At 39.8% G+C, this 12,390-nt stretch overlaps 1 protein-coding gene across 1 annotated transcript in view; it reads left to right on the top strand.

Moving 5' to 3' along the window:
• The window catches only part of LOC124280669, a 90,859-nt gene that overhangs the window by 5,077 nt on the left and 73,392 nt on the right, over nt 1–12,390 (top strand). Inside the window, 1 exon segment of the mRNA XM_046716660.1 lies at nt 11,960–12,100. Coding sequence (XP_046572616.1) covers nt 11,960–12,100 — 141 coding nt within the window.

Genomic DNA, 12,390 nt, shown 5'->3' with positions numbered 1-12,390 from the left:
TCTGCTTGTCTCTGAGAACCTATTGGTCTGCTTGTCTCTGAGAACCTGTTGGTCTGCTGGTCTCTGAGAACGTATTGGTCTGCTTGTCTCTGAGAACCTATTGGTCTGCTTGTCTCTGAGAACCTATTGGTCTGCTTGTCTCTGAGAACCTATTGGTCTGCAAGGGATTCATAAAAACCTTGGAGAGAAGGGGCAGGGGCCTGCAGTTTGCTGTGCAGAGTTATGTCCCTAAGGCAGGCCAAATTCTGCTGATCACTTTCATTATGATTCCAGATTTATCAGCTTCATACCATATTTTGGAAGTGAATGTTTAAGATCTGGAAGACGTTGCACTTAAACCGCATCCCGTGATAGTACTTAAATATTGTTCAAAGCAGATTTAAACCAGAAAACTCATAATGGTGCCTGTTTCAGATCATGAACATGCTCCGCTCACAAAGTCATTACATCCAACAGTGAACACATTGCATGTCAAACAAGAAGTTGTTTTCAAACACCGCCGACCTGTCATTGCTGATGCATAACGTAAACAAATTCTGCTACTGAATCAATACTTCTGCTCGCAATGTTCTGTTAAGGAACTAAGCTGCTTGGTATTTTATGTCAATACTCATCTACATAATCATAATTAATGAACGTCTCATCCCAATCTCATCTAGACTGTGTTGAGTCTCCTAAACACCACCATCATCATCATCATCATCATCATCATCATCACCATCACCACCATCATCATCATCATCATCATCATCATCACAATCAGTGTCTCATCTAGACTGTGTTGAGTCTCCAAAACATCACCACCACCACCACCATCATCATCCATCATCACATCATCATCATCATCATCATCATCATCATCATCATCATCATCATCATCATCATCACAATCAATGTCTCATGTAGACTGTGTTGAGTCTCCAAAACACCACCACAAATACTACCACCACCTCAACCACCACCATCATCGTCATCCACACACTCAGCCACACACTGTTAAAACTTATGTATCAAGTAATTTCTTCATCTTTGAACAATAACATTTTAACTTTTGTGTTTTAAGTGTTCACTGAAAAAGACACAAAACCACAAATGACTGGAACAAACCAGTTATATCCAGTGATTAAAGACTGGAGAGAGTCCTAAAACGTAGGAAGTTGTGAATTTCTTTCAACACTAAGCTGTGACAACACTGAATTGTAAATGTTTCAAAACATGTCTGTCGTGTTGACATGAAAACATGGTATTTCCTTCACCACCAGCAGTAGTAGGGACCCACCGATTGGGAACACAATCTTCTCCTCCACTCTCTGCACTGAAGCACTTGAAACAGGCGGAGAATTAGTTCAGTTGTGAATATTTTTAACCTTCAAACGCTGCAAATGTGTTTCTTTTGCCGACTCCCTGCATACGGTGTTGATTAGAAGCCCAAAATGTGTTAGATAAATAATTAATCAGTATTGATAAATATCCTCATAGTGATTGTTTGTCAACGTTGCTACCATGCAGAATGAACTTCGTGAGCTTATGGTTATGGTAATTATGGGAGAATTGGAGCAGTGTATTCATTTAGGTTTTTTCTATTGTAACTGGTTTTGTGACATTAGATCTTTACATTTCTTTGAGTGATTTTTGAAGAAGGTGCGTGTTGCTGTTCCCCGGTTGTCAGCATCTTAAAAAGTGGAATCTTTGTAAATAACACAAGGGGTTTCTGGGTCAGGACACATCGTAACCATCCAATCTTCATTTAGTCAAGTAACTGACCTTCACATTGGGTCACCTGATGTGTGTGTCAGTGACCTTGAAGATGTAGATGGTTGCCGTTCTGCTCAACACAGGAATATCTGCTTAAAGTTTATTGACACACGTTGATGAGGGAAGTTGGTCTACAGTGTTGTATCATGTTTTCAAACAGAGAAATTCATTATGTAGTCAAGAGATTTTATATGCTGTTAGTCATTTCAAGCCCATTTTAACAGTTCAACCCCATGTTTACATTTCAACCCCATATTTACAGTTCAACCCCATATTTACATTTTAACCCCATATTTACAGTCAACCCCATATTTACAGTTCAACCCCATGTTAGCAGTTGTACCACTTCATGAGTCCATCTGGTAGAGTATGGTTGATTATCTTTGTACCTGGTGATGAGGATGCTCATCACTTAAATCACTGGATTGTCTGGTTCAGAGTGTCAGTGACAAGTTGCCTCAATGTAGCTGGTATACTGCACAGTTTTAGCAAACAAAATAAACTTCAATAACAGAGTGAGTGAGTATGGTTTTACGCTGCTTTTAGCAATGTCACGTCAGGAACACAAGAAATGGGCTTCACACATTGTACCCATGTGGGGAATCGGGACGTGACAAGCGAAAGCTTTAACCACTAGGGTACCCTACCACCGTTTAATAACAAACAAAAAAAGTATCAGGTATTGTTTTTGCCATGCATGTTGTAATCTGGTGCAGCCCTCAGGGAAACTCAGATGGCAATCAATACTGTTTGTATTTTATATAAAACAACCACACCACATCATTTACCACCAGATCCTAACCGTTAGACTCCATGCCACCATTCCTAGAGGAGACTACAGGTTTAATGAGGAAGTCCTAATTACTGGTTGCTTGTTTACAATTCTCTTGATTAATTTTACTGCATCTGATTTTGCCGTACAACATTCCATGCATTCATGTGAAATACAAATTCTAAAGTAGAAACAGTAACTTTCATGTAGTTCAAAACGAAGTGTCTGATGTTCACGTTATACACGACAGCAGGCATCAGTGTTGTGTGTTGTGATTACAAAGGCTGAACATGGATATCTGAGTCTCTGGTTCTTTGTTTAGTTGTGAAGGTGTGTCATCTTAAATTTGTTAGAAATTAATCCATACGATTTTAGTGTTAGCAGAAAATTAGCTACAAGTTCTCATAAGTGGCTACATTTTTTAGTTTATTTTGAGATCAGCTTGTTCATTTGAATTGCATGTTTTCCGAAGTTAAACATATCATCAGGAAATGAACTGAAGTAGATCTTTCATTTGAACATACACCTTGACAAAGGAAAGTAAGGAATCGTTTTTTCTTGTCCGTCTACTTTGAAGAAAACAGTTGCAACATGAGGGGACTATTTTTTTTATTTGGTTCTTTGTTATTATTATTATTATTATTATAGGATATTTATATAGCATCAATGCTCATGGAGGCCTATAAATTATATTATCAATCAGTTTTGTGCCACTAGGCGCAGTGATTGATACGAGGTACCCATTCACAGTAATATCCACCAAGCCAGATACATTTTCATGAAGTCACCTCACTTTGTGACAACACCAAGGTAATCGAAAGACTCAAGGCCCAATTTGTGTCACCTCTTGCAACAAACAGCAGACTTCTAGCCCGTATGTATTTCTCCATCAATGAGGGGCTCATTGGGTCATGTTGCCAACAGGGTGATCAGGGGTTCGAATCCATCATGTTTCATGGTTTATCAGCACAATGCCGGTGCTCCTGGATTTCACTGAAATTCATTGTTTCAACCTGCATCGCTTCAGGCCTTCTTTCCTCGTCAGACCTGGGAAGATACGGGTTACAAATTGGTCTTCAGCAACCCATGTTTGTCTATCCGTGAAGATCCGGGTTACAAATTGGTCTTTAACAATCCATGCTTATCGTAAGAAGCGACTAATGGGATCAGGTGGTCAGGCTCGCTGACTTGACACATGTCATCGTATCCCAATTGCATAGATTGATGCTCATGCTGTTGATCACTGGATTGTCTGGTTCAGACTCCATTATTTACAGACCACCGCCATATAGGTGGAATATTGCAGAGTGTGGTGTTAAAGTACAACCCAACCAACCAACCCAATCTTCCCTCGTCAAGCTATCTTGCCGTGATATGACTGAAATACTCGTTTACATGTCTGTCACTCAAACAAAGCCAAAGTCACTATCAGCAGCATTGTAATATCAAGTCAGGCTAAAAATACCGCTCTGTGTTTCCGTATTTCTTGTTTTCATTCAAGATTAATGCTTGATGATATGGAAGAATAGATATATTTATCCCTAGTGAAAATATAATCTGTTGGGTTTTCCTAAAATACTTACTCTATCTATAGGCGACTTCAGCAGCCCCCTTCAGCTCAGATTTCAGTCACGATTCCTCACACAGGGGAGAATTTTTCTGGAAATGTCTGCTAGCAGTTGCAGAAATTCTTGTGGGATTCCAAATGTCAAGGCATCCTGCCTCCATCTTGGTCTAATGGCAGACGATCTAATGTCAGATCACGCAGCTGGGATTGTCATGTGTTTTCATGTACAAGGTGAAGGATTAAAACATAACATTTGTCCTCTTGGTGTTCTGTGGTACTAAGTTTGTTTTGAGGTGAATTTTTTTATCAAGGTTTGACACAGTTGAAGCCATGAAAACGTGTGTTAGCATTTTGTGGCCATGTTGAGTGAGTGAGTGTTAACACAATTGCCTGCCATATAGCTGGAAAGAAAAAACTGGAGAACTGCATATGATGCAAAACAAATTTCCCCTGGGATAATAAAGAAATGATCTTATCTTATCTAATCTTATCCTATCTTGTCCTATCTTGTCTTGTCTTGTCTTGTCTTGTCCTCTCCTATCCTATCCTATCCTATCCTATCCTATCCTATCCTATCCTATCCTATCCTACCCTACCCTACCCTACCCTACCCTTACCACCCTACCACCCTACCCTACCCTACCCTACCCTACCCCTTACCCTACCCTACCCCCCTACCCTACCCTACCCTACCTTTACCTTACCTTACCTTTACCTTACCTTTACCCTTACCTTACCTTTACCTTACCTTACCTTTTACCTTACCTTACCTTACCTTACCTTACCTTACCTTACCTTACCTTACCTTACCTTACCTTACCTTACCTTACCTTACCTTACCTTACCTTTTCCTTACCTTACCTTACCTTACCTTATCTTAATATTGCTAAGTGTAGCAATAAACAACAATATTGTGGCAGTATCCCAAGGGAATCACCAAAATTGGCTTCACACATTGTACCCATGTGGGAATTGTATCCAGGTTGTTGGTGTGACCAGCGAACGCTTTAGCCACTTTGCTACCCCATTGCTTCTTGAACAGGTTGAATAATCAGAGCTAAATGTCTCAATATGTGTCCTAATCTTTACTGATAAAGGAAACCACCAGCTTCTATAACTGATAGCCAGTCCCAGCCTTCTAATAACCTGTACCTGTCTGCTGATCCCTACAAAGCCATGACGTCATAATGGTTAATATGGTGCCACTAGATTTTCATTACATTGACACTGATAACATAATAGATCTTGGTTAGAACTGCTCTTTTTCTCCCCATGCTTTTCATCAGGTTTACTGCATGTCATGACGTGCCAATAGCGCAGCCTGATGCTCATGATGTTAATCACTGGATTGTCTGGTTTATACCGGCCATATTGCTGAGTGCCACTGTAAACAAACAAACAAGAAACAAGTTTTTTAGGCATTAATTTTCTCCCTAGTTAATAAATAAAAAGCTGACTGTAAACGTCTGACAGAAAACAAGAGCCTGGGTCACAGTTTGTACTGGAGGAGTATAAGAGCAGTCTGCTGTCCACTGATCCAGATCATGGTACAGTGATTGTGTAGCAGTTGATGACCAGTCACTAGTCAGCTTAACAATGGTTGTGGAGAAAGCCTTGATTTTTTTTTATTGTATGATATTTATATAGTGCACATATCCACGCAACAAGTGCATGATCAAGGCGCTGGTATGTTTTCCCTCGATCATTGGATGTCAACCTCAACTGCACATCGTATTATCAATCTCAACTCCCTGGGGAGTATACAACTCTTGCTGCCACTAGGCGCACCGAGTTATTGTGGCTTTCTCATCCTAACGAGGTACCCATTCACAGCTGGGTGGACTGGGACACATAGTCTTAGTACTTTGTCCAAGTTTACTGCACGTTGCTGTACCCGCAACTAGGTGTTTGCACATATTCATGTGGCCTCCATCTGGTCATACACCATCGGATTCATGCGTTCTTTTAAGTGCTCAGATTTGGTAATAATGCATCTGTGTTTACCTTCTCCATCACAAATCTCAGCTACCCATGACGGTCGCTTCTTTGTGTCAGATCATGTATGTTCTCCATCGCCTACAGACACTCACTGAACCTTTCCGCATTCAGGTGAAGGTCAGTTGGTTTCAGACCATCTTAAACAGTCTCGCTGAAGTGTGTCTTGTCTAATTGGAGAATTTCATTGGGCAATGTGTGTGTAAATCTCTTACAGTTTAAAGAATATCAGTTTTGATCACATGACCAAGGATCATTTAAATCCAACATTGACGCAATATTTTGTTTTGAATAAAGTGAGACTGTCATGAGGGCATAAGTTGATTTTTTTTACATTTTAAAACAAAAATAATGAGGATTTTAGAATGAACACGATATTTATTTTTTTTCCACCAAGAACACAAAACACACACCTGGATACACACTCATCCTTTATGTACAATCTCAGTTTTCCAGTATTTTTTTCTTGATATGACGTAATATGACACAAGAAGTCCTCAAAATAAAGTGACAGGGCGTTGTCTGTGACACATTCCCCCTTCAGCCTCATACCTGTGTTAAAGGCCCTTTAGTCCACAAACATTTATTTTACCTCGTGTGATCCGTGCAGTAAAGCTTACCCTCTCACACGTTCCTAAATACAATCAGTCAGTCTTCACAATAGCCGCCCAGCTTTAACCATGGATAAGAATCAGTTATCAGCTGTTTGTGTTATAACAGTACCTAGGTATTGTGGCTTAAGCTGGAGAGGTCAGCTGATAGTATCGAGGTCAGTGCTCTACAGCGGTGTGTGGACCGGTGTGGTTAGTGTGTCATACCAAGGGTTACAGTGTGTGTCTATCAGCTGTAGCAAGGCCTTGCCAGATTTATCTGACATTAACAGTAATTGAGATAGTCAAACCTAGCTGCTTACTCAGAGCTGGACTAACATTTAGTCTCTCAAATGAAATTAGTAAAAATTTGTTAACTTAAATTTGTATGTGTTTTAATGTATAAAGAAAGAGACATGTTTCTAAAAGGAAATGTGTGACTATAGCTGTATTTATTCCTGTACAGTGTTTATATATCACCCGCCATACAGGATAGGAGATTAGAAGGATTAGTTACCCAGTCATAACACTTCTAGCCTTGACCATGTACTACTGTCTGACAACTGCTCTTCTCAGTGATGTTAACACTGGTCCACAAGCATGGAAACAAACAGATGATCGCGAGATGTTTTCGTGCATTTCCAGATACTGGTACATAAAATCAAAATGAGAAGAGCTCCAAAATGTCTGACACAGAACTAGTGTCAGAGCAGCTCATACACTCCCCAAGGTGATTCTTCGTTATGTATATAGGTATATAGTCACAATATTTTCCTAGCATTCTTTGCAGGTCTGTCATAAATCTGTTTTGGTGCATTATAAGAGGTGACTTAATGGATGTGGTGGTCAAGTGACCTTGTTGGTAGCGTGTATATGTACCCCAGTATTGTTGGATGTGGCTCAAGATATCAGTCATGGGTTTGTGTGGTCCAGAATTAATTATTTCCAAAATGCCCTTAATATCGCTGGAATACTTCTGTGTGTGTTAACTAGTACAATCCATACACACTACCTGTTTGCCATGTTCATACTTGACAGTGTATTTAAGCAAAGTTTACCTCAATATGTTGTGTATTTAAAGTCTCCTACAAGTCTCTACATGCAGAATAATCTTATCAGCTGAAAAGGTTCTAGTTTCATTGACATTTGAGAAAGAAAATTTCACTGCAGTCGAGCTCTAAAAACAAGTTTAACTTCTGTATGGATTAAATAAGTGTCCCTTTTTGTTAATTTTCCAAACATCCAGGTCATCTATTAGAGCGAGTACGGTACATTACATATGTCCCAGCTGCAGCACTTGTAGATATAAATATACATGACCTTTTAATTAATAGTGTTTCAAATGTATTGGCACGGTTAGATAAAAGGGCAGCTTGTGGTTTGTACGGGTCAATTATATGTTTGTGAGATTAATTACCTCCAATGGAGGCTATGTCTCTAATAATATCAAAATGAGCCGAAACTGAAAACCATCAGATTTTTTATGAAATCAAGTTTGTTATGATTGTAGAAACATCTTTGAAAGTCCTTATCGTCAAAACCTATAAACTCTTGAAATGTTAATTCAAATCTTTATATGGGTCTCACATAAAAATTTCAAGACTTTACAGGTTTTGTTACATTTGAATAACAACAATGGCAATTAGCCATGTGTGATGTTGATTCGATCTGCTTACTGGTAATTACATGTAATTAGTACGGGTAACGGCTGGCCACGCGGGACTCATTAAGACGAACTTCATGGACTGATGGTGTGTCAAGTCTTGTTATGATGGACTGATTTTCAGATAAATGAAATGCCATTATTTATGTTTAATTTTTCAACAGCTACATTGGTAAGGTTTATTGTTTTCAGTGCTTTGTAAACAATGGATATTTGCTGCATGCTTGCCAAACGGTGTGGTGACCTGTCGGACATTGTCGTTAGTGGAGTGGGTCAAATGTTCCAATGAGACTGTGGTTAAATATTTATTAGAAATTCATCCTCATCTCAATACCATCACCCAACCTCTTATCATTTCATCATCATCATCATCATCATCATCATCATCATCATCATCATCATCATCATCATCATCATCATCATCATCATCATCATTTTTGGAGTGACTGATGTGATAATGACACTTTTGAATCAATCCCTAGAAGGGAATTGCTGCATATTGTATATAGTAGAAAAAAATCAACTATATATAATCTGTACAAGTGGACAAGCACTCACACAACAGTACCTGGAAATGAAGTTTAACTTGGTAACTGCGAGGAACATTTGTAAAGACATTTTAATGTGCTTACATGTCTGTGTGTTGCCTAACAATACGTGCGTTCGTGCAATGGGTACGTGTTGCACCAGGATCTCAATTCGGACAAAGGATCAGTTAAATACATTCAACAAGAAGGCTGAAGGGGAGGGCGCTGGCTTGTATGCGTGATTGTAAACTGTCGCTAGTTTCCGATATCTGGAGTTGTTTATTGGTTACCTGTGTTGTTGAATTATTTACAGGCTGACATATGTTCAGACGATGTATGTGATAAGCAGTATAGTATATTTGAATGAGGATTAGCATCTACTCCAGTTCAAGTTTAGTTTTGTTTGCGATCTATAGCCAGTTTTTATATTGTATTGTCCAAATAGTGCGATGAGTTTGAATTTTCCACACTAGTTTTAGTTGTAATTGTGATATTCTAGTTGTTTTACTGTCCTTCCTCGACAGGTTTTTATAACATACATCTATTCCATTTCAATGTCACATATGTTCTCGTCACGATATGGCTGAAATATTGCCGACGTGACGTTAAATAATAACTCACTCACTCACTCAAGTTTAGTTTCATGTTTTTGTTGAACGTGAGAGAATGAACTCTGTCATCCTGGAACTGAATGCAATGTGATGAATTATGTGGTTGCCATGGCAACATTTACCCGTGATGTTTTAGTAAAGACATGCAATTCTTGTAATTCTTCCATTTATCTGAGCCCTGCTGAAGATGATTGGATTGGCTGTAAAGTCATGATTGATGATTGAATCACCTTAAACGATCTATCAACTGTAACAATCATTGTCGTGTCATTATGCTGTTCTTAATGTTCAGGGACGGTGGGGTAGCCTAGTGGTTTTTGCATTCGCTCTTCACGCCAAAGACCTGGGTTCGATTCCCCACATGGGTAGAATGTGTGAAGCCCACATATGGTGAGGTGAGGTGAAATTGGGTTTAACGTCGTGCTTGAGAATATTTCGCTCATATGACGACGTGCATGCGTGTGTATGTGTATGTGCGACTGCTTGTACTAGCCCAGACTGAAGCTGGTTTTATAGTGCTAGCCCACTGAGATGAGATACCAGACACATGATACGCTCCGAGGTCCTTGTTGTACCCATTAATGGACCAACAAGTACCATATTTTAATGTCTTTTGGTATGACGCGGTTGGGGATCGAACCCGCGACCTTCCGCTCTCCGGGCGGATGCTCTAACCACTACACCACGGAGGCGGTCCCCATTTATGGTGTCCCCTACGATGATGTTGCTGGAATATTGCTAAAAGCGGTGTAAACCCATACTCACTCACTCTCTTTAATGTTCAGTAAAACTAGATCAACCAAACAAAAAGAAACAAAAATAATAGTTCAGTACTATATTATGATAGAAAGTACTGATCCTGTTTCAATAAGTAGTGAATATATCATGATGTTAGATGGGAATAGTGGAAGACTTGAGAAAGGATGGCATTGCCAAATTCCCACCAGTCTTTGATTATTTAAGTAAATGGCAACACCCCAAGTTTGCGTGACAAGGACACAGTGTGTGATCACAGCCAAAAGGTGTGGACTGTTGCTCCTGCTACTGACCACTGGTCTCACACACAGGCCACCATGTTGAAACAATCATGGAAGCTGGTCCTGTGCCAGACTGTAGTTGATGTATCACAAGAGCTGTGGAAATTTACCAAATTTTAAGGGTTTTGCTGCTTGCTATATAGTACCTGTGAATATCCGGGTTAGAATATTGATCTTCATTAACCCATGCTTGTCGTAAGAGGCAACTAACGGGATCGGGTGGTCAGGCTCGCTGACTTGGTTGACACATGTCATCGGTTCCCAATTGCGTAGATTGATGCCCATGCTGTTGATCATTAGATTGTCTGGTCAAGACTTGATTATTTACAGACCGCCGCCATATAGCAGGAAAATTGCTGAGTGCGGCGTAAAACTAAAATCACTCACTTGCTATAAAGACTAGTTAAAACGTTTCTCTAACTACTGTCACTGCTGTGATATTATTTAGTGAACGACTCACTGCTCAGTAGAACAAAATTGAAAAAACACCCAGGGCATTTTAGAAGAGAATGTGGCATTTAATCTGATGAATTTACAAAGATGTTTGAATATATATCTTTCTACAAACTGCATGCCAGTGAGATTGGTATCTTGCATTTTAAACAGCGAGTTTCTTTTATAGAACATATATATTATATAAAATAATCACATCATTCTGTTTTCGCCTATACTCATCCCTTCGCAGCTCATTGACATGTGAGTCTTGAAGGTTCTGTTATTGAGTGAGGGTGCCATATTTACATCTGTTTCTGGGACTATTTGTGTCACCTCAGTAAACTGCTGTGGAGTTGCCAGGAATGTGTGGTAGTAGACGGTGTAGCAGATGCTGCAAGCTGTCGTAGATACTGTTAATTATTGAGACGAGGATGCACATAGATCAGGTTTCCTTGTTCGCTGTCCTGAATATTATCAAGTATAGATTTAGGTGGAAGTATTGTACAGGTGGAACTCAGGATTTCAACATCCCCAACCCACTGGCACAGGGTTTCAACACCCCAGCCCATTGCTAAGGGTTTCAAGCCCTTAACCCATTGCTAAGGGTTTCAATGTCCCCAACCCATTGCTAAGGGTTTCAAGCCCTAAACCCATTGCCAAGGGTTTCAATGACCCAGCCCATTGATAAGGGTTTCAACACCCCCAACCCATTGCTAAGGGTTTCAACATAAGTGAGTAAGTTTTAATTTTACACTGCTTTTAGCAATATTCCAGCAATATCATGGCAGGGGACACCAGAAATGGAATCAAACCTGCGTCTTCAGCATAACGAGTGAACGCTTTAACCACTAGGCTACCCCACCACCCCTTGTTCTGCTGAGAAACAGCTTTGACTTGCCGAGTCAAGGTATACAAGGCCTGTTTGTACTTTAGGAGAGTGTTTAACTAGTCATTAAAAATGTTTTGCTATGATCTTCAAATCTTAATTTTCTTTTTCCTTTTTTCAGAACTTTTGCCTGGCATTGAAGACTTCCTGGTGAAGACTCTTGCCGGGGAAAATCTTTCGTCAGCTGCGGAGGAGAAGCGCCAGTACTTCGTCGAGCGTCTTGATATTCTCAAACTCCCACCTTCCATCCCGCCACGACCTAGTAAGTCTCAGGAATTGTTGTAAACTGCTTGTTGAGAACCAATATTGAGATCCGAACAGGAGTGTATGGTGCAATCTCATTGGAGATGTGATCTGCTGGAAACAGAGTCCATAGACTGAGTTACTGACTTGGGCTGGGATGGGTCAAAATATTCTACCCCACCCCCTTTTACCGTACCCTACCCGGGATACCCAATATGTTAATTGCTGACATCAAATTTGTAAGAAATGGCAATATATTCTTCAGCTCGGTGGCTAATTATTCCTTTTCAATATCTTAATCATGTATTT

Source organism: Haliotis rubra, unplaced genomic scaffold (assembly GCF_003918875.1).
Source record: "Haliotis rubra isolate DU_JTF1 unplaced genomic scaffold, ASM391887v1 Scf271, whole genome shotgun sequence".
Taxonomy (NCBI): domain Eukaryota; kingdom Metazoa; phylum Mollusca; class Gastropoda; order Lepetellida; family Haliotidae; genus Haliotis; species Haliotis rubra.
The sequence above is the reverse complement of the archived record's forward strand: the minus strand, read 5'-3'. Positions and strand labels throughout refer to the sequence as shown.